The sequence below is a fragment of the Neofelis nebulosa genome, chromosome 2 (genome assembly GCF_028018385.1).
Source record: "Neofelis nebulosa isolate mNeoNeb1 chromosome 2, mNeoNeb1.pri, whole genome shotgun sequence".
Lineage (NCBI taxonomy): Eukaryota > Metazoa > Chordata > Mammalia > Carnivora > Felidae > Neofelis > Neofelis nebulosa.
In genome coordinates this window covers 97,254,981-97,280,336 of record NC_080783.1, presented here as the reverse complement: position 1 = coordinate 97,280,336, position 25,356 = coordinate 97,254,981, and the positions used below count along the sequence as shown (strand labels likewise).

Below are 25,356 nucleotides of genomic sequence, written 5' to 3'. Positions count from 1 at the left end.
AACTGTCAAATGGGAACAGCAAACTAATAAAAGGAATGAAAAGTACAGCAAACCCAAGTGTGTGGTACTTGGACTGCTCAGACCTCAGGGTTACTCCCAAACAGAGAAATATGCGGCTCTTCTATAACTGTTTTTATTTTTTTATTATTATTTATATATTTAATTTTATCTTTTTAATTTATCATCAAGTTAGCTAACATGCAGTGTCTATAGTGTGCTCTTGGTTTCGGGGGTAGATTCCCATGATTCATCGCTTACATAAAACACCCAGTGCTCATCCCACCAAGTGCCCTTGTCAATGCCCATCACCCATTTTCCCCTTTCTCCTGCCCACCCCCTTTCAGTACCGTTTTAAGTTACTCCCACACCAGCCTCTTGTGAGAGAAATGAAGAAGAATTCTAAGAGCAGTGAACTCAAGACCGCAGCTCAAGCTGGTATCCAGGCTGTGATTTCCCACAGTCTGCAACCCAGCATCAAGGCACCACTGCGTGGCACCCACCAGGACAAGGCAGACACATAGTGCTTTCATTACTGGAGCTGCGGTCTCGGCCACGTTTGGGCATCTTGACTGGAAACATTTCGCCATGAAATCCTCAAATATCAGAACTAGAGAACTCCATTGCCCTTGGTGCTTGTAACAGGTAGGTTTTAAATAAATAAAAAATAGACAAAGTGTTCAACACAGTAATAAGGTGATGCATTTTTTTTTTTTTAGCCCTATGAGTTCAGGCTGAGGACATATTTGGTCACAATGAAAGAAAATAAAACTTGTCCACCTAGAATTCTATTCACAGAGGAAATATCCTTCCAGAATGAAGGTAAAATTAAGGACCTTTTCAGCCAAAAGTTGGGAGATCCCAAAAGCTGGGAGAAGACCCACACTGTAAGAGGGGTAAAGGAGGCTACTTAGAATGCCTTCTGCCTTGTAAGTATGTCGTCAGTTGGAACACTAGGTTTCTGTCCATAATATATTCCACATAATGTGTCAGAGACAGAACCCTGAACTGGGGCTGTCCTTATGCAAGCCTGGAATGTTAGAGATGAAAAGGCCAACTGAGCTCATTTCATCAAACCCCCTTATCTTCCAAATAGGAAACAGAGGGTCAGAGAAATGGGGACAAACCAAGAATAATGCAGTCATTGGAGGGACGACATGGGAATTAGCCCCCAGATTTTATGGTCACCAAGTAATATGCTTTACCTCACTTGAAAGGCCACAAACTGATCCCCAGTGGGGCCAATGTGATTCACAGATGTATTTCATTTGGACCAAAAGTGGGTTTAAAAAATTAAAACTAGTTGCTTTAAAAAACGAGAAGACATTGCCACGTAAGCTCAAGTACCTACATGAGCACAATCAACTCAAGTTCCAATGTTTTCTGCCCCTTTTACACAGGATACATACTCTCTGGTTTGCCACAGTCACCCCCACTCCTTAATGACTCCACAACAATAAGGCCATGGGTGACTTTCTATGACTCGTTGCACTCCCAGAGTTGCTTAGCTCAGACATGTATTTCATTTATTTACCTCATTTCCCTGGGCCATTTGAACATTTGATTTTGCAACCCCTTCCCTTCCATATGCTGCTTCTATTTTCCTAAGCAGTAAAACCATTCATGATTTTTTTTTTGCAAACAAAAAGCGTGTTTATATGCATGCCTGGCACACACTTGACCCTATAGTGATTATGTATATAGAACTCAAGACATATAAAAGTTCACATAAGCTAGTACAGGAAGCTGGTTTATTTGATCCACTTTTACAGAAGACTTTAAACAGTGCCAAAGACTCATTTGTTGTAGAACAACATTCTGAAGGAGAGACGTGAGCATTTTGCCATTTCCCTTAACTTCTGCAGGGGAAAATGTGGCCTACCCCAGTATTTTCTATTGCACTCTCTCAAAATTCCTCAGGAAGATGGGGTGGGAGAGCCTAGTTTTACAACCATATTAAAAAGATAAGATAGGAGCACCTGGGTAGCTTAGTCGGTTAAGCATCCGACTTCGGCTCAGGTCATGATCTCACGGTTCGTGGGTTTGAGTCCCATGTCGAGCACTGTGCTGACAGCTGGGAGCCTGGAGCCTACTTCGGAGTCTGTATCTCCATCTCTCTCTGCCCCTCTCCCCCACTCATGTGTTCTCTCTCTCAAAAATAAATAGTAAACATTAAAAAAAGATAAGATAGACACATCTGTCCACACAAAGTCTGCTACATGAATTTCATAGTAGCACTGTTCGTAGCAGCCGCAAAGTAGAAATAATCTAATTTGCACCGAGTGATGAATAAATAAGATATTGTATCTCCATACAATGGAATATTATTTGGCAATAAAAAATGCTACCACATGGATGAACCTTGAAAATATCATGATGAGTGAAAAAGTAGACACGAAAGATAACATACTATAATTCTACTTTTACGAACTGTCCAGAACAGCAAAAATCTATAGGGACAGAAAAGAGATCAGTGTTGTCTAAAACTGGGGACACTGAGAGGAAACGAGGAGTAACCACTAGCACATATGCAGTTTCTTTTTATGATGAGAGAATGTTTCTTTTTTTTTTTTTTTTTTTTTTTTTTTTAAATTTTTTTTTCAACGTTTTTTATTTATTTTTGGGACAGAGAGAGACAGAGCATGAACAGGGGAGGGGCAGAGAGAGAGGAAGACACAGAATCGGAAACAGGCTCCAGGCTCCGAGCCATCAGCCCAGAGCCTGACGCGGGGCTCGAACTCACGGACCGCGAGATCATGACCTGGCTGAAGTCGGACGCTTAACCGACTGCGCCACCCAGGCGCCCCTGAGAGAATGTTTCAAAATAGGTAGTGGTGATGGCTGCACAACTCTGTGAATATCCTAAAAACTACTGAATGGCACACTTTTTTCAATTTTTTTTTAACGTTTATTCATTTTTGAGAGACAAAGAGACAGAGTGTGAGCAGGGGACGGGCAGAGAGAGAGGGAAACACAGAATCTGAAACAGTCTGCAGGCTCCGAGCTGTTAGCACAGAGCCCAACGTGGGGCTCAAACCCACAAACCGTGAGATCATGACCTGAGCTCAAGTCATATGCTCAACCGACTGAGCCACCCAGGCACCCCCAATAGCACACTTTTAATGGGTGGGTATGAGAGTATGTGAATTGTATCTCAATAAAGCTGTTATCCAAAAAAAGATAAATGAAAATAAGCCTTTTGAAGTTGGGGAAGGGAAGCTGATATTTTGGATGGAACTGCTCCAGACCAGGCAGACTCCAGTGTGTCTTATTTCATTCAAGCCTCACAGCAACCAGTCAGGTGGCTTCATTCCACCCATTTCACAGATGAAGAAATACAGACCCCTGGAGATTAAGCTGCCTCGGTCACTTGCTAAGCTGAGATTTGAACCCATGTCAGCCACCCAGAATTTTCTCCTTCCCTAAAAGACAAGTGAAGGTACTAAAAAGAAACTACTTGCCTTGGCTGTTTCTTCATGCTGCCTGTAACTATTTAATTATGAGCAGGACACCAGCTTTTCTTTGCTTAAAAACTAACCTGAGATATTTCAACTGATTAAAGTCTTTCTAAAATCAAATAAGGTGTTTTTCTCAAGGTGACCCGTATCCCTTCCTGAATGCAAAGCCAGACCTGCTTAAACCATTGCTCTGACTGCTGTCTGTTGGCATTTTCTCACTACCCAATATTCTCCTTGAACTCACCTCTGCTTGCTCCCTCATTTGATAGGAGAGCTAAAAACACTGCCTAATGTATGTCTCCCTCCAGTCCCACCCCTGCATATACAAAGCAGCATCCAGGTAGCACGGCACACGTTCATGACCTCCTAATCCTATCGCTATGCACGTCTCTAATCGTTAGCATCAAAGAGCACTCACAAATGAATTCATATGGACAAAGTCCTCAACTAAGCATTCCAAAGGCATGCACCAGCATCCAACCCCAATCACTTTAAGAGCTTGTGTGAAAGCACCAATCATTTGGGAATGTGCTAAGGTGGGGTGAGAGGAGATAGATTCAAACAGAACTCATGTTCCTTGCCTTAAATGAGGATCATTCCAAGCTGTACAAGAATGGGCGGCCAGCAGAGTGTCTGGGATGCCAGCCATCTCTGAGCCACAGGCACGGAGTCTGCATTTACTCATATCACAACCCATTATCTTCCCAGCCAGGCTCCCAACCTTACCTCTACTGAAGCAGAAGCCAAGTGAACCAGCGAATGACCTTCCAGGGTCATCAGGACCACTGCAGCCACTCAGTTTGGCTCCTTACCACCTCAGCTCTTTGATCTGACAGCCACAGTCAAACCTTCCTTTCCTCTTTCTGAACATTCCCAGTATGCTTCCTCCTGCCTGTCAATATTTAACTACCCTGTCAAGTTACATTACATCACCTGCACTAAATCCTACCCCAGCGATAGCTAAAGGGTGTGCCTGTTTGATTTAATTCAACTATTCTTTATCAAGAGCCTTCCATTCATTCATTTCTTTCAACATGCATTGAGCACTTACTGCATTTGGCACTGGAGATACAAAAGTGAAAGATCCAATCCCCAGAGCCTACTTGGAGAGACAGACAAGACAGTGTGGTGTGTGCTATGATGCTGAAGCACAGAGCACAGGACTGTCTTCCGTTACAGGCTGGCTGTTGAGAGATGCAGTGAATGGGACCAGAGAGTTCCTAAAGAGGGCGGCACTCAGGGAGACCTCTCTGATGGGCCAACCTAGATCTGGGAAGTCACAAGGATGAATGCCTGGCCTGGGTCCTCAAGGAGCTTAAATTCAACACAAGGAGATCTGTCATTCTACAGGCTGGCAGTGACTTACATAAGTGCCACAGGAAGATTCAGAATATAAAACCAAACAGGATAGCCATTTCCTATATTTTCTTGATGAGTCTGATCATCAGCCATTTCTAAGACTAAATATTTGAAAAAGGTGTCTCAAGAGAGAAAACTGACTCCAGCCAGTAGATCCTTTAGTGTTGTAAATATGAGTGATTCCTGAGATCTCTGGAATAGCAGATAAACCTATTAGTAAAGGAGATTGCCTGCGACCCATTTTCAAGACCAGGGAAACAAGAATTCAAGTAAGAGAGTAACATTTTTCCCTGGCCAAAGGAATTAATGTGGGACAAAATGGCTTGGACACAGGTAAACCAAGATCTGTTACATACCCTTCTATTGGCTCCATGACTTTTCCAACACAAAATTTCCTGACATTTTATGTAATATAGACAGACCTGCAGAGCCACTGAGTAATACTAAACTGTGGTCTTTAACTCTATCTGGGATCAGAAGACTCAAAAGGTACTCACTTTGGGATTTTTTTCAAAGTTTGAGTTTACCATCTAAGCACAGCTCACAAATATGCCCCACATAGTCTTTTTTCTACCAAATCTTACTGTAGCTTCATGCTCCAGAGAACAAAGTCCCCCATGTATGTATGAATAGTCAAAGGACCCCACCACTGGGGAGCCTAAGAGGCTGCCATGGAAAGTACTGGAATATGTGAATTGCAAACTACGACTTGGCAATCTCAATATATCTAATTTGGGATATGTTCCAAGCTCAAGAGCATCTCTGCATGGAAGCAGTTCTATTAGTCAGTTTCTCAGGTAATTTTCCAGGTCCACATGTATACTTACTTCTCCAAGAGTTTCGAAGGCAAACATTTACAGTCTATTGTTGCAATATTTTACTACAAGGTATTTAGGGTTTTGACAAATACTAACTGACATTGCCACCATTCCAGTGAAAATTGATGACCCGTATCTAATGCCTACTACTTGGTTGTGGCTGAAGACATTTTTTTAGTGAGTTACTGATTTTAAGCAGAACACTGCTCCAGACCCCTCTTTTACATTCTGGAAGAACGGTTTGATTTCAGCCTTTAATAAATCCACACTGCATGTTGGATCATCACAAAACTGAAGTTTTGCCACACTCAAGATTGTTTTTTAAATCAAGACTTTCTCAGAGCCTTTTTTTTCTTTTTTCTTTTTTTTTTTTTTTTTTTGCTTAATAACACACAACACACTTGGCATTAGAAATATTATACATTATTAATGGAACAATTGTTACCACTAATTGCCAAATGCCCAGGGATTTCTGGATCCAATTAGAATGGATTTGTGTCATTTATCTTGCAATCGCACTAGAAGGAGGAGGTACTATATGACCTTTGTTTGTTTTTATAGGCAATTCTAGCACACGTGAGGTAAATGTTTCAAATAATATTAATATCATAGGTAGTGAGATAACTAAAATTCCATGGAGAGTAACCAGCAATTGTGACTAATGTTGCCACATGTAAACCATGAAGAAATTCAGCTTTCAAAAGACAGAATTTTGAAAATATATCTGGTTTATCTCTGGGGTATACAGCTTTAAAAAATTGAAGAAAGAGAAGTTTTCAGGTTTTTGTTTTTAATAAGTCATCTTAAGGAGAAGTTCCAAAATAAAACTAATCACTCAAAATCCAATTTAATACGCATTGCGTTTAGAGAGCGAGTAGCACTGTGTACCCACCGTGAGTATAGATAAAGAACTTAAAGCCTCAGGCAATATTACATGACCCTGGGTAACCCACTTCGTCCCTGTGATAAGGGTCTAAGCCTGTTTACCTCTTAAAAGGAGTAATTAAGGAAAAGTGATTTGTTGTTTAAGCTACACACCAATACTGGCGCAGGGAGTATTGTGCCTTTTCTAAAAACGTTTATTTACTTTGAGAGACAGAGATAGAGAGCAAGCAGGGGAGGGGCAGAGAGAGAGGGAGACAGAGAATCTGAAGCAGGCTCCACAGTGTCAACGCAGAGCCTGAGACAGGGCTTGAACTCACGAACCTTGAGATCATAACTGAGAGATGCTGAATGCTTAATCAACTGGGCCACCCAGGCACCCTGAGGAATACTGTGACTTTTAAACACTTTGGGAGCACAAGATGTGTTCTAGGTCACAAAAGAGTCCTTCTAATGCCACTACTAACTGTCATAGTGTCCCCACACTGAAGCATTCCCTGAGAAGCACAGCTTGGAGTGCTGAAACCAGGAAGTCCTGGGAAGACTATGGGTTGACCACTCCACAAGCTCTATCTCACGTCATGTTAGAACTTCATCTTGTTCATATTGTTTCGCATCTTGTCTGAGCCAACAAATTCTGATTCTCCAAAATTGAGTTGATTTTTTGAAATAAATATTTATAGCTAAGCCTAATAAATAATACGTTTTTTCAAGTTGTTCGAACCTATTCACGGTGTTGGGGCACCTGGATGGCTTAGTTGGTTAAAGTATCCGACTTTGGTTCAGGTTGTGATCTCACTGCTCGAGGGTTTGAGCCCCCCACATCAGGCTGTGGGCCGACAGCTCGGAGCCTGGAGCCTGTTTTGGATTCTGTATCTCCCTCTCTCTCTACCCCTCCCCGACTCATACTCTGTCTCTCTCTCTCTCAAAAATAAATAAACATTTAAAAAATCCATTAAAAAAATGAAACATTATCAATTACAGAGATTTTTTTTTTGAGGGGCTCAGGAACTAAACACAAAAACAAACTCAAAAAAAAATTTTTTTTCAGAAGGACTTCATGTCCTTGCTACTCAAAGTGTGGGCCACAGGATTAGCAATATTCCCAGTACTGGAACTTGTTAGATCTGTATAAGCCTGACCCACCCCAGACCTCCTGGGTCAGAATCTGAATTTCTATAAAAATCCCTGAGTGGCTCTGAGGCAGAAGCCAGTTTGAGAAGCCTTATTTTAGAATGTGTTTAAGCCTGGGGTAAGAAGGAGCAAACCTCCATAAAAAATGTTTGATAGAGTTATAAAAATAAAAACATTCCTGCAACTCAAAGCATTTTGACCAAGAAAATGAAAGGCGTTATTGTAATTTACATTTTCTGGGCCTTGTGAATTTTACCTTCATAGTCCGGGAGGCCATAAAATGTAGCTACACTCTAAATGAGGCCAATGATTCAACGGTTTTGCTACAAGGAAACCTATAGGATGCCAGGATCCACTTCAAAGGGTACAGCCAAGCTGTGAGGGGACCTCCCTCTGTGCACAGGTCTGTACCACCACCCTCTGCCCCTAGCATCTCCCTTGAATAGGGAATCAAACCTGAGATGACTCCTGGATTTTAGGTTTACAACGGAAACATCAGTGGGCAGAAGAATGCATGAAGAGCAAGTTTCTGACATATAAGTCAAAGGATCTATTTTGGAATGGGGCGGCGGGGTGTGAGTGCTCTAAAAATCACCTGGGTAGAGACAAGGTTGGTATTTGGACATACTGGTCTAGAGCAAACCAAGTTACAAAACAGTATGCATATGACTCATCTTTGTAAAATAATTTGGGAAGATGTCAGCAGAGGGGCTATATCAGATAATAAGGGGACACAGGATTTTATAGAAGAGAGCATTTCAGGCCTAGAGGGCAATAGAAACTCATGTCCTGTGGCTAGAGGGAAAAGAGGGTAAAACAAAACAAAACCAAAGTGATATACCAAGAATAACTAAAAGTTAAAGTGGAATCCAAAGAGATGACAATAACCACAGTGAATTCTAATAATATAAGGGTTAAAAAGTTTTCTGTCTTGAAACAGAAGATGACGTTATAATGTCCAGTACAGTAAGATTCTGAAACCCAAATTCTAAATATTTCAAACAGGGAGCCAGAAAGAGACTGAGTACAAAAATCTTATTTGTGTATATAGAACTGTGTCATTTGTACCTTACACACAGAAAATGCAGTCTTTTTTTATGTCTATTGGATATAAATTTACAGAAAGTGATTACCTATGTGGCCACAAAGAAAACAGTAACATTCCTTGAAGCAAATGAGGAAAGAACAAAAAAAATCCACAAAAATCTAAGTGGATTTAACTTAAAAAATAGTCTTCTAACTAATCCAAGAATCAAAAATGCAATAAATGTATAATACATGTTATTTAATATGAATATAACAATCAAGTATATTTCATATCAAAACTGGGATGCAGCTAAACTCAGAAGAAGATTTATAGCTTGAAATGTTTTTATTTTAAAATGAAAGGATAGGGGGGCGCCTGGGTGGCGCAGTCGGTTAAGCGTCTGACTTCAGTCAGGTCACGATCTCGCGGTCCGTGAGTTCGAGCCCCGAGTCAGGCTCTGGGCTGATGGCTCGGAGCCTGGAGCCTGTTTCCGATTCTGTGTCTCCCTCTCTCTCTGCCCCTTCCCCATTCATGCTCTGTCTCTCTCTGTCCCAAAAATAAATAAAAAATGTTGAAAAAAAAATTTTTTTAAATGAAAGGATAGGGGTGCCTGGGTGGCTCACTTGGTCAAGTGCCCGACTCTTGATTTTGAATCAGGTCACAATCTCACTGTTCATGAAATTGAGCCTCATATTGAGCTCTGCGCTGACAAGCATGGAACCTACTTAGGATTCTCTCTCCTCCTCACTCCCTGCCCCTCCCCTACTCATGCTCTCTCTCTTCAAAAATAAATAAACATTTTTTTAAAAATTAAAAAAAAGTAAAAAATGCTGAAAATAAATGAATTAAATATTTAACTTAAGGAATTAAAAAACGTAAGAAAACAAACTTGAAGACAAGAGCACAGGAAAAAAAACGGAAATAAGTTGGCTTTTAATCAATTTATACATTAATTCAAGAAACATTCATTGAACAGTGACTAGGAATTTTATTATTATTATTATTTTGCTACTCTTCTAGATTCAGGAATATGGCAGTGAATGATTGCTGATAATAAATAGATGAACAAAAACTTCACGGTTAAATAATTGATATAGATATTTGACACGCAATGAAAAGAAACAACTCCCTACACTTTTAATACAATCTAGGGACAGAGGAAGGAAAATAGTTAAATTCACTGTTGAGAAACCTGACAAATACTACCTGAGCCAGGAGATCAAGGTCAACGTTGTCTGTGATAGATCCTGTTAATAGTATATACCCTTGAAAAAAAAAAACATAACCCTTGTGTAATCATGAAAAATAATGACAAATTTCAATCAAGGGGCATCCTACAATTTACCTGGTCAATATTCCTAAAAACTGTCAAAATCATCATAAACAAAGGAAGATTGAGAAATTGTGATAGGCCACAAGAGTCTAAGGAGACATGACAACTAAAAGTAAATGGATTCTAGATGGCATCTTGGAACAGGAAAAGACCATTAGGTAAAGGTAAGTAAATGTGAATAAAGCACGATCTTAATTAATAACAACGTGTCATTAATTGTGACCAATGTACCATATAATTAACATAAGCTGTTAATCACAGAGGAAACTAGATGTGAAGTCTACAGTAATCTTATAGAATCTTTTCATTTTTTTCTCTAAATTGAAAATGGTTGTAACAAATGAAATCTGTTTGAAAATCTAAAAATCAGTGGATAATTTCAGATAGAGATACAAGTGATCAAGAACACAACATAGGGTAACGTAATAGGATGGCCTAGGATGGGACGGTGGCCATGAAATGTCATCAGCAAAGTTTTCTCTGAGGCACTTAAGCTGAGACTTTCATAATGAGGTAGGGAGAAAATCTTAGGAAAGAGAAAGGGACAACATCAAAACAGAAACTCAAGGAAGCAAGCAAGCGAAGGATAAATTAAGCTGAAAGCTGAATATTTCAAAAGGCAAATAAAATAAGCAACCCTTTAGCATCCTGATTAAGAAAGAAAAGCACACAACACAGAGAGTAAGAAACAAAGTTTACTAAGGCAGCGTATCTTAATGCAAAGTCTGATAAACCTGGCATAAAAAAAGAAACTCTAATTTCCTTTATAAAATTAAATGTGTTTTAAATAGAATGTTAGAAAATTATATTTAGCCTTGTGATAAAGTAAACTATGACTGAGAACAGTTCATTTTTTATATAAGGATGAATCAATATTTTAAAAATCAATTAAGTTTATGTTAACAAATTAAAATAAAAATGTGATTATGTCATTAGATGCTAAAAATCATTTACTACTATTTTGTAAGAACCCTTCTGGGGGTACCTGGGTGGCTCAGTTGGTTAACCGTCTGACTTCAGCTCAGGTCATGATCTCACAGTTCGTGAGTTTAAGCCCCATGTCGGGCTCTGTTCTGACAGCTCAGAGCCTGGAGCCTGCTTTGGATTCTGTGTCTCCCTCTCTCTCTGCCCCTCCCCCACTTGCACTTCGTCTCTCTCTGTCTCTCAGAAAATGAATATAATATTAAAAAAAATTAGAACTCTTCTTGACTTTAAGTAAAATAAACATCAGAGGATGCTTCCTATGCATAAGAAAGCATTTACCAGAAGCCAATATAAGATGCATTTATATTAGAGTCATAAATAAGAATGTCCTCTATCACTATTTACTTTTCAACACTGTTTGAGAGCAGATGTAATAAGATGTGAAAATGAAATAAATAATACAAATACTGGAAATAATCTAATATATAAAAACAATTACTCATGGAATATATCTAGAACATTCAAGAAATATAACAAAATCTTTTTAAAATCAAACTGTAGTAAGACTACTGAAAATAAGATAAATATAAGAATACAGTAGTGTTTACTTATACTATGCATTAACAGGAAATAAAGGTAAAATAAAAATCTCAAAACTCTTCTTGTATTTTGAGAGAATTTGTTTTACCGAGATGCCCAAGGACCAATGAGATACATATGAAATAAATTAGTACTACATTTGATAGAGCCTCAGAATTTGAAGTAATAATTCCCCAGAAGACAAACATCAACCAAACTTGTCTTTTCCATCAAGTTGGTCGATCCCACTCTCCATGTTTCCTATGTTTACATGAGCTGTTTCAAGCTGTCTCCAAATGTGTCATCTACTTCCAGCATAGAATTAATTACTGTATGTTGATGCAACAATTTACCCACTGCCCACTCCTACTCTGGCCTTTTAGAGGCAGAAGAGGAGAGTTCCATGTCCAAGGTACACATCTCAGAAGCCCTGAAAGCTCCCTCTTTGATGTGGCCTTTGTGTTTCACTGATTTATTCCTGGAGAAAACTTGCTGGAGTTGTTGAAAGGTCAGCGGAGATCTCTATTGCAGGGTAAGCAATAACACGAGGCTCTACAATCCCTGCAGAAACACAGGGGCACAGAGAAACAGGGTAACCTGGCTAGTGAGTGGTCTTTTGAATAGCAGGTTCATAATTTGTATATATATGAGACGATTATTTTATTTTATTTTTTCAGTCATACCTAAACCTCAGAAGCAAATGCTTCCTCATGATACTGATCTCAAACAAGGAGGAGGGGGCCAGAGGTGATGTTAATAAAGATGAAAAGGGAGAGGGGCACAATTCCCTTTACCATTAAAACAAGAAATAAGGAATAAGTGTTCCATGTGAATGAAGAGAAGCATCAAATGCATTTATGTCTAAAAAAAAATAAAAAATCACAACCCAAGACCCCAAAGCATGTGAATGATTCATAACTCTGTAAAATTATCCATATAAGAAGGGGCCCTGTGAGGACCTCTGTGAGGTGCGCCTGGGTGGCTCAGTCGGTTAAGCATCCGACTTCAGCTTAGGTCATGATCTTGCAGTTCCTGGGTTCAAGCCCTGCATTGGACTCTGAGAAGACAGCTTAAAGGCCTGGAGCCTGCTTCGGATTCTGTGGCTCCCCTGCTCACACTCTGTGTCCCTCTCTCTCAAAAATAAATAAACATTAAAAAAATTAATTAATTAAAAAAATAAAAAGAAATAAAAAACTAAATATGTTTCCCTCTGAAATAGACACATTTACCACATACTTGGATCCAATGAATACCCAAAACATGAAATCTATCATTACATCATTCCTTAGCCTTTGCTTCAATATCTGCAAATTAGGTTGAAAGTGAATTTTTTAAAGCACCTAATGTTGTTCTTTGTCACAGCAAGAGGTCATTAAACTTTGATAAGGGAACATCGAAGTTTGCAGTGGAACTGCAGGACTAATCTTATCCCATTATCTGTATCATGCAACAAACTTAGCATCATTATAGTTTCATGAGATACAATAAAAATTGCTCATTAATTATTCATACTCTGTTTCCAATACACAGGGTAAAAAAAAAAAAAAAAAAAAATACACGAGAGAAGCAGAAATGCTGTTGTCCTAAACATTTAGTTAGGTCAACAGAAGACTCAACTGAGCTTAAAAACATTAGATTTCAGAGCTCCTAATAGCATTGATGGCCTGAGTGCTTTGAGAGTTCCACACCTCCTTTCCTACATGCTATCAAATGTTCCCATTACCTATTGTGTTCTTAAGCCACAGACAAACACAACATCAAGGTTATCTATCCTGTACATTGACTGAGTCAGCCCCAAACCAAGTCTGTCCAGTAAAATGTTTAATGCAAATCTTTAAACAATGAAAATGGCCCTCCTAAATACCTGGCCATGAAAGTAACACATTATTTTCATTAATATCTAGTTCCCTACCAGATTCTAAGCTTCCTGGGCTTGGTAGCAAATGGTATTATTTTGCTTACCACTGTAGTCTCAGAATCTGGAAAAGCACTTGACACACAAAAGACAAATATTTATGTCGAATAGATCCTAGACTAAGAGTATCTCTACTTTATGCACCTATAAAATGGGCATGTTATGGGGTGCCCGGGTGGCTCAGTTGGTTAAGCATCCGACTTCAGCTCACATCATGATCTCACGGTCTGTGGGTTCAAGCCCCGCGTCAGGCTCTGTGCTGACAGCTCAGAGCCTGGAGCCTGCTTCGGATTCTGTGTCTCCCTCTCTCTCCACCCCTCCCCTGCTCATGCTCTATCTCTCTCAAAAATAAAAAAAATAAATTAAAAAAAAATTTTAAATGGGCATGTTATAATTTCTGTAACCATTTCTACATTGTTGGGCATTTAAGTTTCTTCATATAGTATTTTAACAATTGTGATTAATATCTTTATTCATGTGATTTCTTCATATTTTGGACTCCCAAAAGGAGAATTAGTGGGTCAAAAAATCAGAACATTTTTATGGTTCTTGATACATAGTGCCGAGTTATTTATGGATGAATACGACAAGTAAAACATGGAAGAACAGGGGCGCCTGGGTGGCTCAGTTGGTTAAGCATCTGACTTCAGCTCAGATCAGGATCTTGTGGTTCATGAGTTCAAACTCCATGTCAGGCCCTGTGCTGACAGGTCAGAGCCTGGAGCCTGCTTCAGATTCTGTGTCTCCCTCTCTCTTTGCCCCTCCACACCTACCTCTGCCTCTCTCTCTCTCTCTCTCTCTCTCTGTCTCCCTTTCTCTCTCTCTCTCTTTCTCTCAAAAGTAAACATTTAAAAATTCTTAAAAAAAACACAGAAGAACAAATTTTACCATGTGCCCATGAAGATCAGCTATTAAAACTTTTTTAAATAGTAGATAATCTACTGGAATTGGAATGCTATCATATTTTTTCTGTAGTTTGTTCTTAATTTCTCAAATTGGGTATTTTTCTCTGTTTAAGTAATTGTATTTTCTCTTTTGTTCATTTGCCAAGGAATGATCGGGTCACAGCCATCCCTCTGTATATGGGAGCCTTTCTCAGATACTTAAAAGACCATAACTTCTCTGCCAATTTCATTCCTTTCGCTTCAAATACTCTTTCTCAAGAACACAACAGAACCTTTGAAAGCTGGAGTTTAGGTGATACTTCTATTGACCAGGGATCTTATTACTAAATGAACTTATAGGATAGGGCAGGAGCCCGTCAGAGGTCATGATGAATCCCTCATGATGGTCATCTAGATTATTTATGTGTGTGTTGATAAACACTGCTAGAGGTGGTTACTCTGGAAGAATTAGTGATTTATTTTACAGAGTCAGGCCAGTTTTATAAGCTAATAAGTACTAGCCTAAGTAAGTCATAGTCAGGGACCAGCCTACACAAAGAAATCCTAGATCTACAAAAGTTTCAGTGGTAATGCAATTGAAAGCTGTCACCAAATCCTGTTATCTATCTGGGTAGAAAAGTGCTCAACAAAATTGTGATAGCCCAGAAGGTAGAGAGCTGAATTAAGGGCAACAATAACCTTTGAGTGAATGGCAGATTCAAGATAATAGCTGAGTGATAAAATAAAACTTTCCCAGTAACCCAAGTCCTAATAAAATTGCTCTGTAAGTGCTTTGGGGCTACTGGTCTCTTTAACTTCTTTGTGTTCCTAGGGCTGGAGGACATTTGGTTTTGGCCATACGCACATTTATGGATGTGCAGGCAATTGAGGCAACTGGTAATGCAGCCCAAGGTGGAATGTGGTTTGTATAGCCTAGCAAAAGTTGGCATTCTTGTGTAAATATTTACCTATGACTTCTAAAACAAAGCAATCTGTCCTTGTTCTAGACAGCAATCCTTAAACACTTGGAATGAAAGATTCCAAGAATACCTATAAAACTGTTTTAGATTTAAGAGGTCAAAAATCCTCATAGATAACCCAAGGTATGCATGGTAAAGCTAAATGTTTACCTCTTCCTTTGTTTCTATTTGGCTAGATAATGCTTGATAGGAAGAGAAAGAGCATTTATTTTAAAAATGCTCCTTTTCAAGAATCATTTATATAGAGAGAACTAAATGTCAACCACAGATGAAGAGATAGCCACATTCTACAAATAAGTTAATTTCAAGGGGAGTTTCTTTTCATCTCCCACTGGAGATCAGAGTTGAACAGGGGAAAGAAAGTCTAGTGATTAAGAGCACAGATTGGAGACAACCTCGGTTTAATCCCAGTTCTGCCTTTATTAACTGTATAATTTGGGAGGTGCCATTAAATTCAATATTCTTTCATTTCCTTCTCTATAAAATGAGGTTGATAATGACAACACCTACCTCATAGTGTTGTTGGGAAGAGGAAGTGGGTTAAATATGTAAAAACCCTCTAAAGCAGTGCCCAGTATATAGAACCATATATTTTCCAATAGAAGATTAAGAATATCTTAAGAGTGTAGTTTATAGAACTGTGTTCTCTAGTACTCAACATTACTGCAGCACATAGTAGGTGATCAATAAACAATTGATGAGTGAACATTTGACTATAAAGAATTTTCTACTAGAATTTCTTTACAGAACAACATTTCCTTGTCCCATCAAAGCATGACAATTCAACAACAGGACTGACAGACTGTTTTCAGAAACAATTCCAGGGTGAGAGTACGTGCACCCCTATGCATCAACCGAATGAATAATGAGAGGGCAATGAACAATATTAAATAAAGAGTTTTAATGTGAATCCAAATGACTTTTCATTAATGCAAGTACTATTTTCTTGGCATAGCCCCCGCCTGCCCTTCTATTCTTTACTGATAAAGCCATGACTATTACACCATCTGGGATAGGTCAAGACCAAGTGGAGAGTCTGAGCTCATCCCTAATTACTCCATTATTCAAGCGGGGGTTAGAGAGTGGGTGGGAAAGTTTCAGGGAAAGATTTCAAATGACACAGATTCACTAATAAAATGCTCAGGAGCTGATTTAGGCCTATTTAATCTCCAAGACATCTGAAACAAGACAACATCTGTAATGACTTCTTATCCTGGAAAATCCCACAGCGCTTTACATTTTTTTTTTTAATCCATGTATTTAGCAGTCACATCACTCATTTATGAAATGTAGTTCTTGTTTCTAGAGTAAAAGGGAGAAATGTTTTTAATAGGTACCGCAAGATAATGAGATGACTAGACACACAGCTCACATCACTGGAAATGGAGACAGACTGGCTTTACCAAGTTGGAATGGGGCCAGCCTCCCAGCCTTAACAGAACTCACCATACTCTGGGGGTGGCATCACCAGCTTCCTCCTTGGATAGAAATGGGATAAGAGACTAGGTAAGTAAATGAGTGAGGTAATGAGTGAATTATTAAATGAACAAATATAATAAAGTTAAAGAAAGTACTGGTCTACAAAGATTTTAGTAGAAAGAGGTAAGGCCTTTCCCATTAATCAAATCTTCCAAAGAATGGATTCCATTTTTTTTTTTTTTTTTATTTTTGGGACAGAGAGAGACAGAACATGAACGGGGGAGGGGCAGAGAGAGAGGGAGACACAGAATCGGAAACAGGCTCCAGGCTCCGAGCCATCAGCCCAGAGCCTGACGCGGGGCTCGAACTCACGGACCGCGAGATCGTGACCTGGCCGAAGTCGGACGCTTAACCGACTGCGCCACCCAGGCGCCCCTGGATTCCATTTTAAATATCAACATGTGTCAGGGCACCTGGGTGGCTCAGTCGATTAAGCGGCCAACTTCGGCTCAGGTCATGATCTCACAGTTCATGAATTTGAGCCCTGTGTCAGGCTCTGCACTGACAGCTCAGAGCTTGGAGCCTGCTTTTGATTCTGTGTCTCCCACTCTCTCTGGCCCTCCCCTGCTCATGCTCTGCCTCTCTCTCTCTCTCTCTCTCATTTTCTCTCTCTCTCTCTCTCTCTCTCTCTCTCTCTCTCTCATTTTCTCTCTCTCTCTCTCTCAAAAATAAACACTTAAAAAAATTTTTGTAAATATCAACATGTGGCTAGTGGCTATGAAATTACACAGTGAAGGCGAGATGAGTTCCTTAGACATCTCTTTTTTTTTTTCCTGTGTTCTCTTCCCTCACTTTCTGCTTACATATGGGGTTCCTCCTTGGCCCCCTGCTTTTGTGACTATGCACCCTTTCCTTGGCTGTCCTTGAACCACCTGATATTCTGCATCACCAAAATCTAACTTTCATCCTCATTTAAAATACCTACTCTTCATGAATTTATTACTTCAGCTGCAGGCACTATAATCCACCCAGGCCCCAAGCAGAGAACCCTTCTTGACAGCTCATCTCTCTTCCTCCACCCCCATTGACAGGATTATCAGTTCTTGCTATATTTATGCTTACCTTCCAGCGATTTTTCATATCCACCCTCTGCACCCCAATTACCATTGTACACTCCGAATTGTCACCCACTCTTTCCTATATTTCAACTGACATTCTTAGTTCTGGCTGCACATTAGAATCACATGGCAGGGCTGAGATGCCTGGGTGGTTCAGTCAGTTAAGTGTCTGACTTTGGCTCAGGTCATGATCTCACAGCTCATGAGTTCGAGCCCTGTGTCAGGCTCTGTGCTGACACCTCAGAGCCTGGAGCCCGCTTCGGATTCTGTGTCTCCCTCTCTCTCTCTGCCCCTCCTCTGCTCAGGCTCTATCTCTCTCTCCTTCAAAATAAATAAACATTAAAAAATTTTTAAAAAATCACATGGGGAACTGAAAATATGACCAGTGCATGGATCCACACCAAAAGATATGGTTTGGTGTCCCTGGGTGGCTCAGTCAGGTAAGCATCTGACTCTTGGTTTTGGCTCAGGTCATGATCTCATAGTTCCATGGGTTCGAGCCCCATGCTGGTTCCATACTGACAGTGCAAAGACTGCCTGGGATTCTCTTTCTTCCTCTCTCTCTCTGCCCTTCTCCCACTCACATTGTCGATAGATAGATAAATCTAGATAGATAGATAGATAGATAGATAGATAGATAGATAGAGTTTTATTCAGGATGAGGCAGGGCCCAGGCATTGGTATTTTTTAAAGCTCCCCACATAACTTTTGTGCAGTGAAACATGAGAATAGTTCATCCTGCTCATCGGTCTGGATCTAGTTTTGTTGCCCCTGTAGCCACATCCTGAAAAAGCACCAGGCTGCTCTTTCTAGAATGTTCATCCAGAAAATGAACCCCAAATTCCTTACCTTTTCCTAGCCTTTCTACTCATGTGCTGACATTCCCAAACTCACAGAAGCAGATAGTAGGATAGTGGTATCCAATGCCTGGAGTGGAGGAGGGGGATGGGAGTGGAGGAAGGGACAGAAATTGGGATATGCTGATATCAAGTTTCAGTTATGCAGGATGAATAATTTCTGGAGCTCTAATGTATACTTGGTAACTATAGGTAATAACAATGCATGGTATTACTTGAACTTTGCTAAAAGAATAAGTCTTAAATGTTCTTATCACACATGCACATAAAAATAACTATGGGAGATAATATTTTAATTAGCTTGATTGTGGTAATAATTCACAACATATTTGTATATCAAAACATCATGCTGTAGGGGCGCCTGGGTGGCGCAGTCGGTTAAGCGTCCGGCTTCAGCCAGGTCACGATCTCGCGGTCCGTGAGTTCGAGCCCCGCGTCAGGCTCTGGGCTGATGGCTCGGAGCCTGGAGCCTGTTTCCGATTCTGTGTCTCCCTCTCTCTCTGCCCCTCCCCCGTTCATGCTCTGTCTCTCTCTGTCCCAAAAATAAATAAAAAACGTTGAAAAAAAAAATTAAAAAAAAAAAAAAACATCATGCTGTATATCACAAATAAAATTTTTGTCAATTATGCCTCAATAAAGCTGGAAAAAACAAGAAGATCTGATACAAAAAAAAAAAACAACTAAACAAAAACAAATCATCACTTATCCATTCCTTAAAAATATATTTTTAGATAACAAACTTAGGTCTTCTCTCCCAGCTTCACATCACCTATTGTACCTTTGTGTGATCTCTGGGGATGTTCTCTAGGGATACTGGAGAAGGCTCACATGTCATCAGGTGGTGAGGACCAAAGTAGAGATGATTCCTGTGGACAACCCAGCCCATGTCTGTTCTCACAACAGCAGGTCTGCTTTTTGTGGCCAGGGACTTGTGCTCTGGGGTGAGACTATCTGCATTTGAAGTGTGGTCTTCCCCTGGGAGGGTGCATGACTTTAGTGAGTTATATCAACTCTCTAAGCCAGCCTCTCTATACCAACTCTCTAAGCCTGTCCTCATAATGGAGGACACTGACTCGCTTACCTCATGCAGCCCTTCTGAGAATTAAATAGGGAAAACTAAGAAAGGAATTTACATGGTGCCTGTTACAGAGAAAGCTCTGAATAAATAACAGCCCATATCACTTTATGATTCTTGTTGGACTTACAAATAATATTCTTCTAAAGAAGGGATTTACCCGCATTTTTAAACACTTTTGTGAAAGCATTGTTCTAGAATGTTGTGACTGTAGAGAGGCCAACCTCGTTCTCCCTTGGGATCTGTGTAATTTGAGTTGCTAATGGATCCAGTGTTATTTCTTTATTCTGCAATTCAGAGACTGAAGTCCACACCTTGCCTGTTCACTAGATCCTGTCAGTGGAAAAGAAAACACCAACCTAGGACTCACATTTCGATGCAAAACCCACAGGTGTTGGTGGGTGCCAGCTTCTGGCAGCATGGCATAAAAAGAAATGAATGCTCTTGCCAATGTTGAGAATATGACTGCAGTGTGCCTATTACAAATATTTACCTTTTTAGCTGGAATACCAGGGGACACTAGGGTTTCTGTTTAAACAGTGCTTTGAGGCAGAACTCATTGAAACAACATGGAAAGTTTTGCATAAATAAACTCTTTTATGATTATACTTGTAACACATCATACAATCAGACTGCAAAATAAAGCTTGGAGGGACAAAATAATCCCACTTATTTACATGTAACTCTAGTTTCCAATACAGATTTGTAGATAACTTTGCATAAAGGATAGTAGGATATATTTTATTCCTGGAAAAACAGGCCTATCTATTAGGGTTGAAAAAGCAGCATAATTTGGGGTTATAGCCTAGGGGCTATAATCAATGCCTTAGGGTCAAACAAATACAGGTTTGAGAAAAATAAGGCACTCAGAGCATCTAGAACCTAAAATAGATGCTGTAAATTTTAACTCTGATAATAATATCATCATTAATAATATGATTCTCTAGGGATATGTGACATAATTTTACCAAACGAAGTAATTAGGTTGTATTTTATTTTATCACATTTTGTTTTATACTGCTGCTGTTAATTTGTAATTATAGATCGACCCCCAAATATTCACAGACTTCAAACCTGGTTTCAATAATTTCAATTTTCTCTGAAAGTAAGCGGATCAACACTGAGCTATGGAAATGAGATTGAGGTGTCTGCATTTTCATGACCAGAAGGCATGAGAACTTGTCCTAAAATTGTTTGATCTTGTTACCATTTCTGCTGAACACTTTGAGTCACGCCAGAGTACAGAATGCCTTTTATTTAAAAGCTTCCAAAAGAAAGATTGCATCGACAGAAATTCAGAGCAAGCTGCTGAAAGGCTATATTAATCCCGATCCTAAGATATTACACTAAATATTTGACAGGAATCCAAACTTTCCTGTAGCCTTCCACTAAGAAGCTAATCTTTCATAATTTTAACTGTGAAAGTGGAGGACTTGATCTTTTGAAATGGAAAAGGTGAGTCTAATTGAATTTCCTTCTTTGGTTTCTTATTAAAGATGGGACCGGATTGAATCATATTCAATTAATGATTGTACTTGGATATATTGTTCTTTTCAGAAGCTGGAAATAAGATTAACAAAGCCAGACAAAGATGTAGGGGGCAATGGTGCCAACTCAATACTTAAAGGGCTAGGCATGCGTAGAAATAAAGACCTATTTCAATGCCATTGATTCTGGAGTAGGCTGCTGTTCTTGACCAATTCAAGGACTGAGTGGAAAGTTGTATGATACTGGGCATCACCTATTGAGGAAAAATAAACTTACAAATGCTACAAATAATAATTGAGACATATCATTCTAATCTCCGCCCTTCTCCTGCGAATCCAGCAAATACACCATGATCCTTGTCATTGTCGACTCAGTGCACACCTGTCCCGAGCTCACTGCAGCCTGCCTACCCAGTTCCCAGCCACCAAAGCTCAGGTTTAGACTGTTTCTCTCCATAAGGCTTAATGCAAGTCTGGTAACCATGGAGCATGTTTTATGAACCAATAATTGTGATATGAGATCTGATAAATTACCATAATTAGGCCAAACATTTTAAAACTGGGACTGTCCAGGAACACAGATTCAGTAATTATGGTCTCTCTAAAACTGTCCTTTCTTGGGGTGCCTGGGTGCTCAGTCAGTTAAGCATCTGACTTCAGCTCAGGTCATGATCACACAGTCCGTGAGTTTGAGCCCCACGTTGGGCTCTGGCTGATAGCTCAGAGCCTGGAGCCTGCTTCAGATTCTGTGTCTCCCTCTCTCTGACCCTCTCCCATTCATGCTCTGTCTCTCTCTGTGTCAAAAATAAATAAACATTAAATTTTTTTTTACATAGGGGCGCCTGGGTGGCTCAGTCGGTTGGGCGTCCAACTTCGGCTCAGGTCACGATCTCGCGGTCCGTGAGTTCGAGCCCCGCGTCGGGCTCTGGGCTGATGGCTCAGAGTCTGGGGCCTGCTTCTGATTCTGTGTCTCCCTCTCTCTCTGCCCCTCCCCCGTTCATGCTCTGTCTCTCTCTGTCTCAAAAATAAATAAAACATTAAAAAAGAAAAAAAATTTAAAAAAAAAATTTTTTACATAAATAAATAAAACTGTCCCTTCTATAAGCTTCTCTGTGAATATTTTTCTTCTTTGTCTTAAACACTGGCATTCTACCATAACAGAACTGGCCATTCTTTTGCTAATTATCTCACGTCTTTATTTGTGTATTGCCTATATAGTGATGGTATAAGTGTTTCCCGGGCAAACTTATCAGTTCCTCTATTCTTCAGTGTTGACACAGTAGAAGACACATGATATGTGTTTAATTAGTACTTCTCTAAATAAAGCTTATTTGTGGGGGTAGGGGAGGAGGTGGTACAAGTTTGGAGACAGAATCTTCTAGAATTTCATTCTGTCTCCGACCCTTGACATCTGTGTAAGCCAGAGTAAGTCCACATTTTAGGATGGGCATAATAATACACAACACTGTGATATTATGTGACATTTATGCAGTGCCTGGCATGTAGTAAGGCCTTCAACCATACGTATTCCCTCAGTGAACAGAAACACTGACCGAAGAGAGGTTTTAGAGTATGAGAGGGAACGAAGCATAGTGCCCATGAGCATGGGCTCTAGAACCAGACTGCCAAAATTCAAACCCAATTCTAAACTTCCAGCTATGGGATTTGGGGTTAACTGCTTAACATCTTTGTGCCTCAGTTTCTTCACCTGTGAAATATAAACATTAATGGTATCCACCTTCCCAGATTGTGAGGGTTAAATGAGTGAATACTTACACAAACAGGTGGCTTTGGTATTACTAAGGATGAGCTCAATTAGGAAATACAAATGAACTTGGTCAATTCTAAAGGTCTTTTAAAATTCTGGATGCATAGTACTATGAAGAAAATATATATACTTTTGCCTTTAAAGCCCCACATATAAGAGAAGGTAACATTCATACTGAGACAGGCTTTACTGCCTACACATGTAAGTAAACAGCAGATACCTAAGTTTAGCTTTTTCCTTCTCCTCTTACAACTCACACATCTGCAACCTATGGTATCTGAGCCTATTCAATTTATGATCTCCCATAACCAGCTAGGAAGCTGAATGTGGAAGAGAAAGCTGAAGCCAAACCTGAGATTCAGTTTGAAAGACTGTTTATTAGAATAATCAGTCTTCTGCAGAGATGGTCTGAATGGAGACCTCTAAGTGATTTGTCTAAGATAGATGCCCAAGGTGGGAAGGTCTGGACTCAGAGCCTGACATTGAACTGAACCTTCAAGGAACCTTCCAATCAAGTTCATCAATGTCAAATTTAAGGTCCTTGCAGCAGGTGGACTATGTCAGCACAAGGTTCATTACTTAACTAGCCAGAAGCCATGACAGGGCTAGGACAAAAAAACACGTGTCAAGAAAAACTAGGCACTACAAGAGACTCGTTTTAGACCTGAAGACACATGCAGATTGAGAGTGAAGGGATGGAAAAGCATTTATCATGCAAATGAAAATGAGAAGACAGCCAAATAGCCATACTTATATCAGACAAATAGACTGTAAAACAAAGACTTGTAACAAGAGACAAAGAAGGATACTTGTATAATCATAAAAGGAACAATCCCACAAGAAGATATAACAATTGTAAACATTTATGCACCCAATACGGAAGAATCCAAATACATAAAGCAGTTAATAACAAACATAAAGTAATCAAGAGTGATACAATAATAGCAGGGGACTTTGACACCCCACTTAACATCAATGGATAGATCATCTAAACAGAAAATCAACAAGGAAACTGGCTTTGAATGAAACATGGTACCAAATGGATGTAACAGATATATTCAGAACATTACATGCTAAAACAGCAGAATACACAATTATTTCAAGTGCACATGGAAGATTCTCCAGAAAAGATCACATATTAGGCCACACAGTAAGTCTCAACAAATTAAAAAGACTGAAGTCATACCGTGCATCTTTTCTGACCACAATGTTATAAAACTAGAAATCAACCACAGGAAAAATCTGGAAAGAACACAAATACATGCACATTAAATAAAAAGCTAGTACACAATGAATGGGTCAACATAATGATGGGTCAAGTCATCAAAGAAGAAATCAGAACGATATGGAGACAAATGAAAATGAAACACCACAGTCTAAAATCTTTGGGATGTAGCAAAAGCTGTTTTAAGAGGGAAGTTTACAGCAATAAAGGCCTACCTCAAAAGCAATAAAAATCTCAAACATTCTAAACGTGCATCTACAGGAGCTAGAAAAAGAACAAACAAAACCCCAAACCTAATGGAGGTAGAAAAAGAACAAACAAAACCCAAATCAGTAGAAGGAAGGAAATAATAAAGATTAAAGTAGAAATAAATGAAATAGAAACTAGAATGAATGAATGACTAAACAAGCGAATAAATAAATAAAATAGAACAAATCGATTAAACCAGGAGCTGATTCTTTGAAAAGATCAACAAAATTGATAAAATTTTAGCCAGACTCATTAAAAAAGAGGACCCAAAGTCAGAAATGAATGAGGCAAAATAACAACAATCAACACCACAGAAATACAAAAATTTTAATGAATTTTAATGAAATTCATTCATTTAAAAATTTAATGAAATACAAAAAATTTAATGAAAAATTATATGTCAACAAACTGGACAACTTAAAGGAAATGGATAAATTCCTAGAATCATATAACCTTCAAAAACTGAATCAGGAAGAAATAAAAAATCTGAAAAGACCAATTACCAGCAATGAAATTGAATCAATAATCAAAAGCCTCCTAAGAGGGGTGCCTGGATGGCTCAGTCGGTTAAGTGTCCGACTTCGGCTCAGGTCATGATCTCGCCATCTGTGAGTTTGAGCCCTACGTTGGGCTCTCTGCTGACAGCTCAGAACCCAGATCCTGCTTCAGATCCTGTGTCTCCATCTCTCTCTGCCTCCCCTGCGCGCGCTCTCTCTCTCTCTCTCTCTCTCTCAAAAATAAATAAGCATTCAAAAAATTTTTTTAAACTCCCAAGAAACAAAAATCCATGACCAGACAGCTTCACAGGTGAATTCTACTAAACATTTAAAGTAGAGTTAATATCTATTATTCTCAAACTATTCCAAAA

At 39.4% G+C, this 25,356-nt stretch overlaps 1 protein-coding gene across 5 annotated transcripts in view; it reads right to left on the bottom strand.

Moving 5' to 3' along the window:
• The window catches only part of NCKAP5 (NCK associated protein 5), a 980,982-nt gene that overhangs the window by 737,894 nt on the left and 217,732 nt on the right, over window positions 1–25,356 (bottom strand). Inside the window, exon 1 of one of the 5 annotated variants that reach the window (XM_058715466.1) lies at window positions 4,182–5,208. The exons of the other annotated variants lie outside the window; for them this stretch is intronic. Coding sequence (XP_058571449.1) covers window positions 4,182–4,232 — 51 coding nt within the window. The 5' untranslated portion in view covers window positions 4,233–5,208. Of the gene's footprint in view, window positions 1–4,181; window positions 5,209–25,356 lie in introns of those variants that run through there. 5 annotated transcript variants of the gene reach the window in all.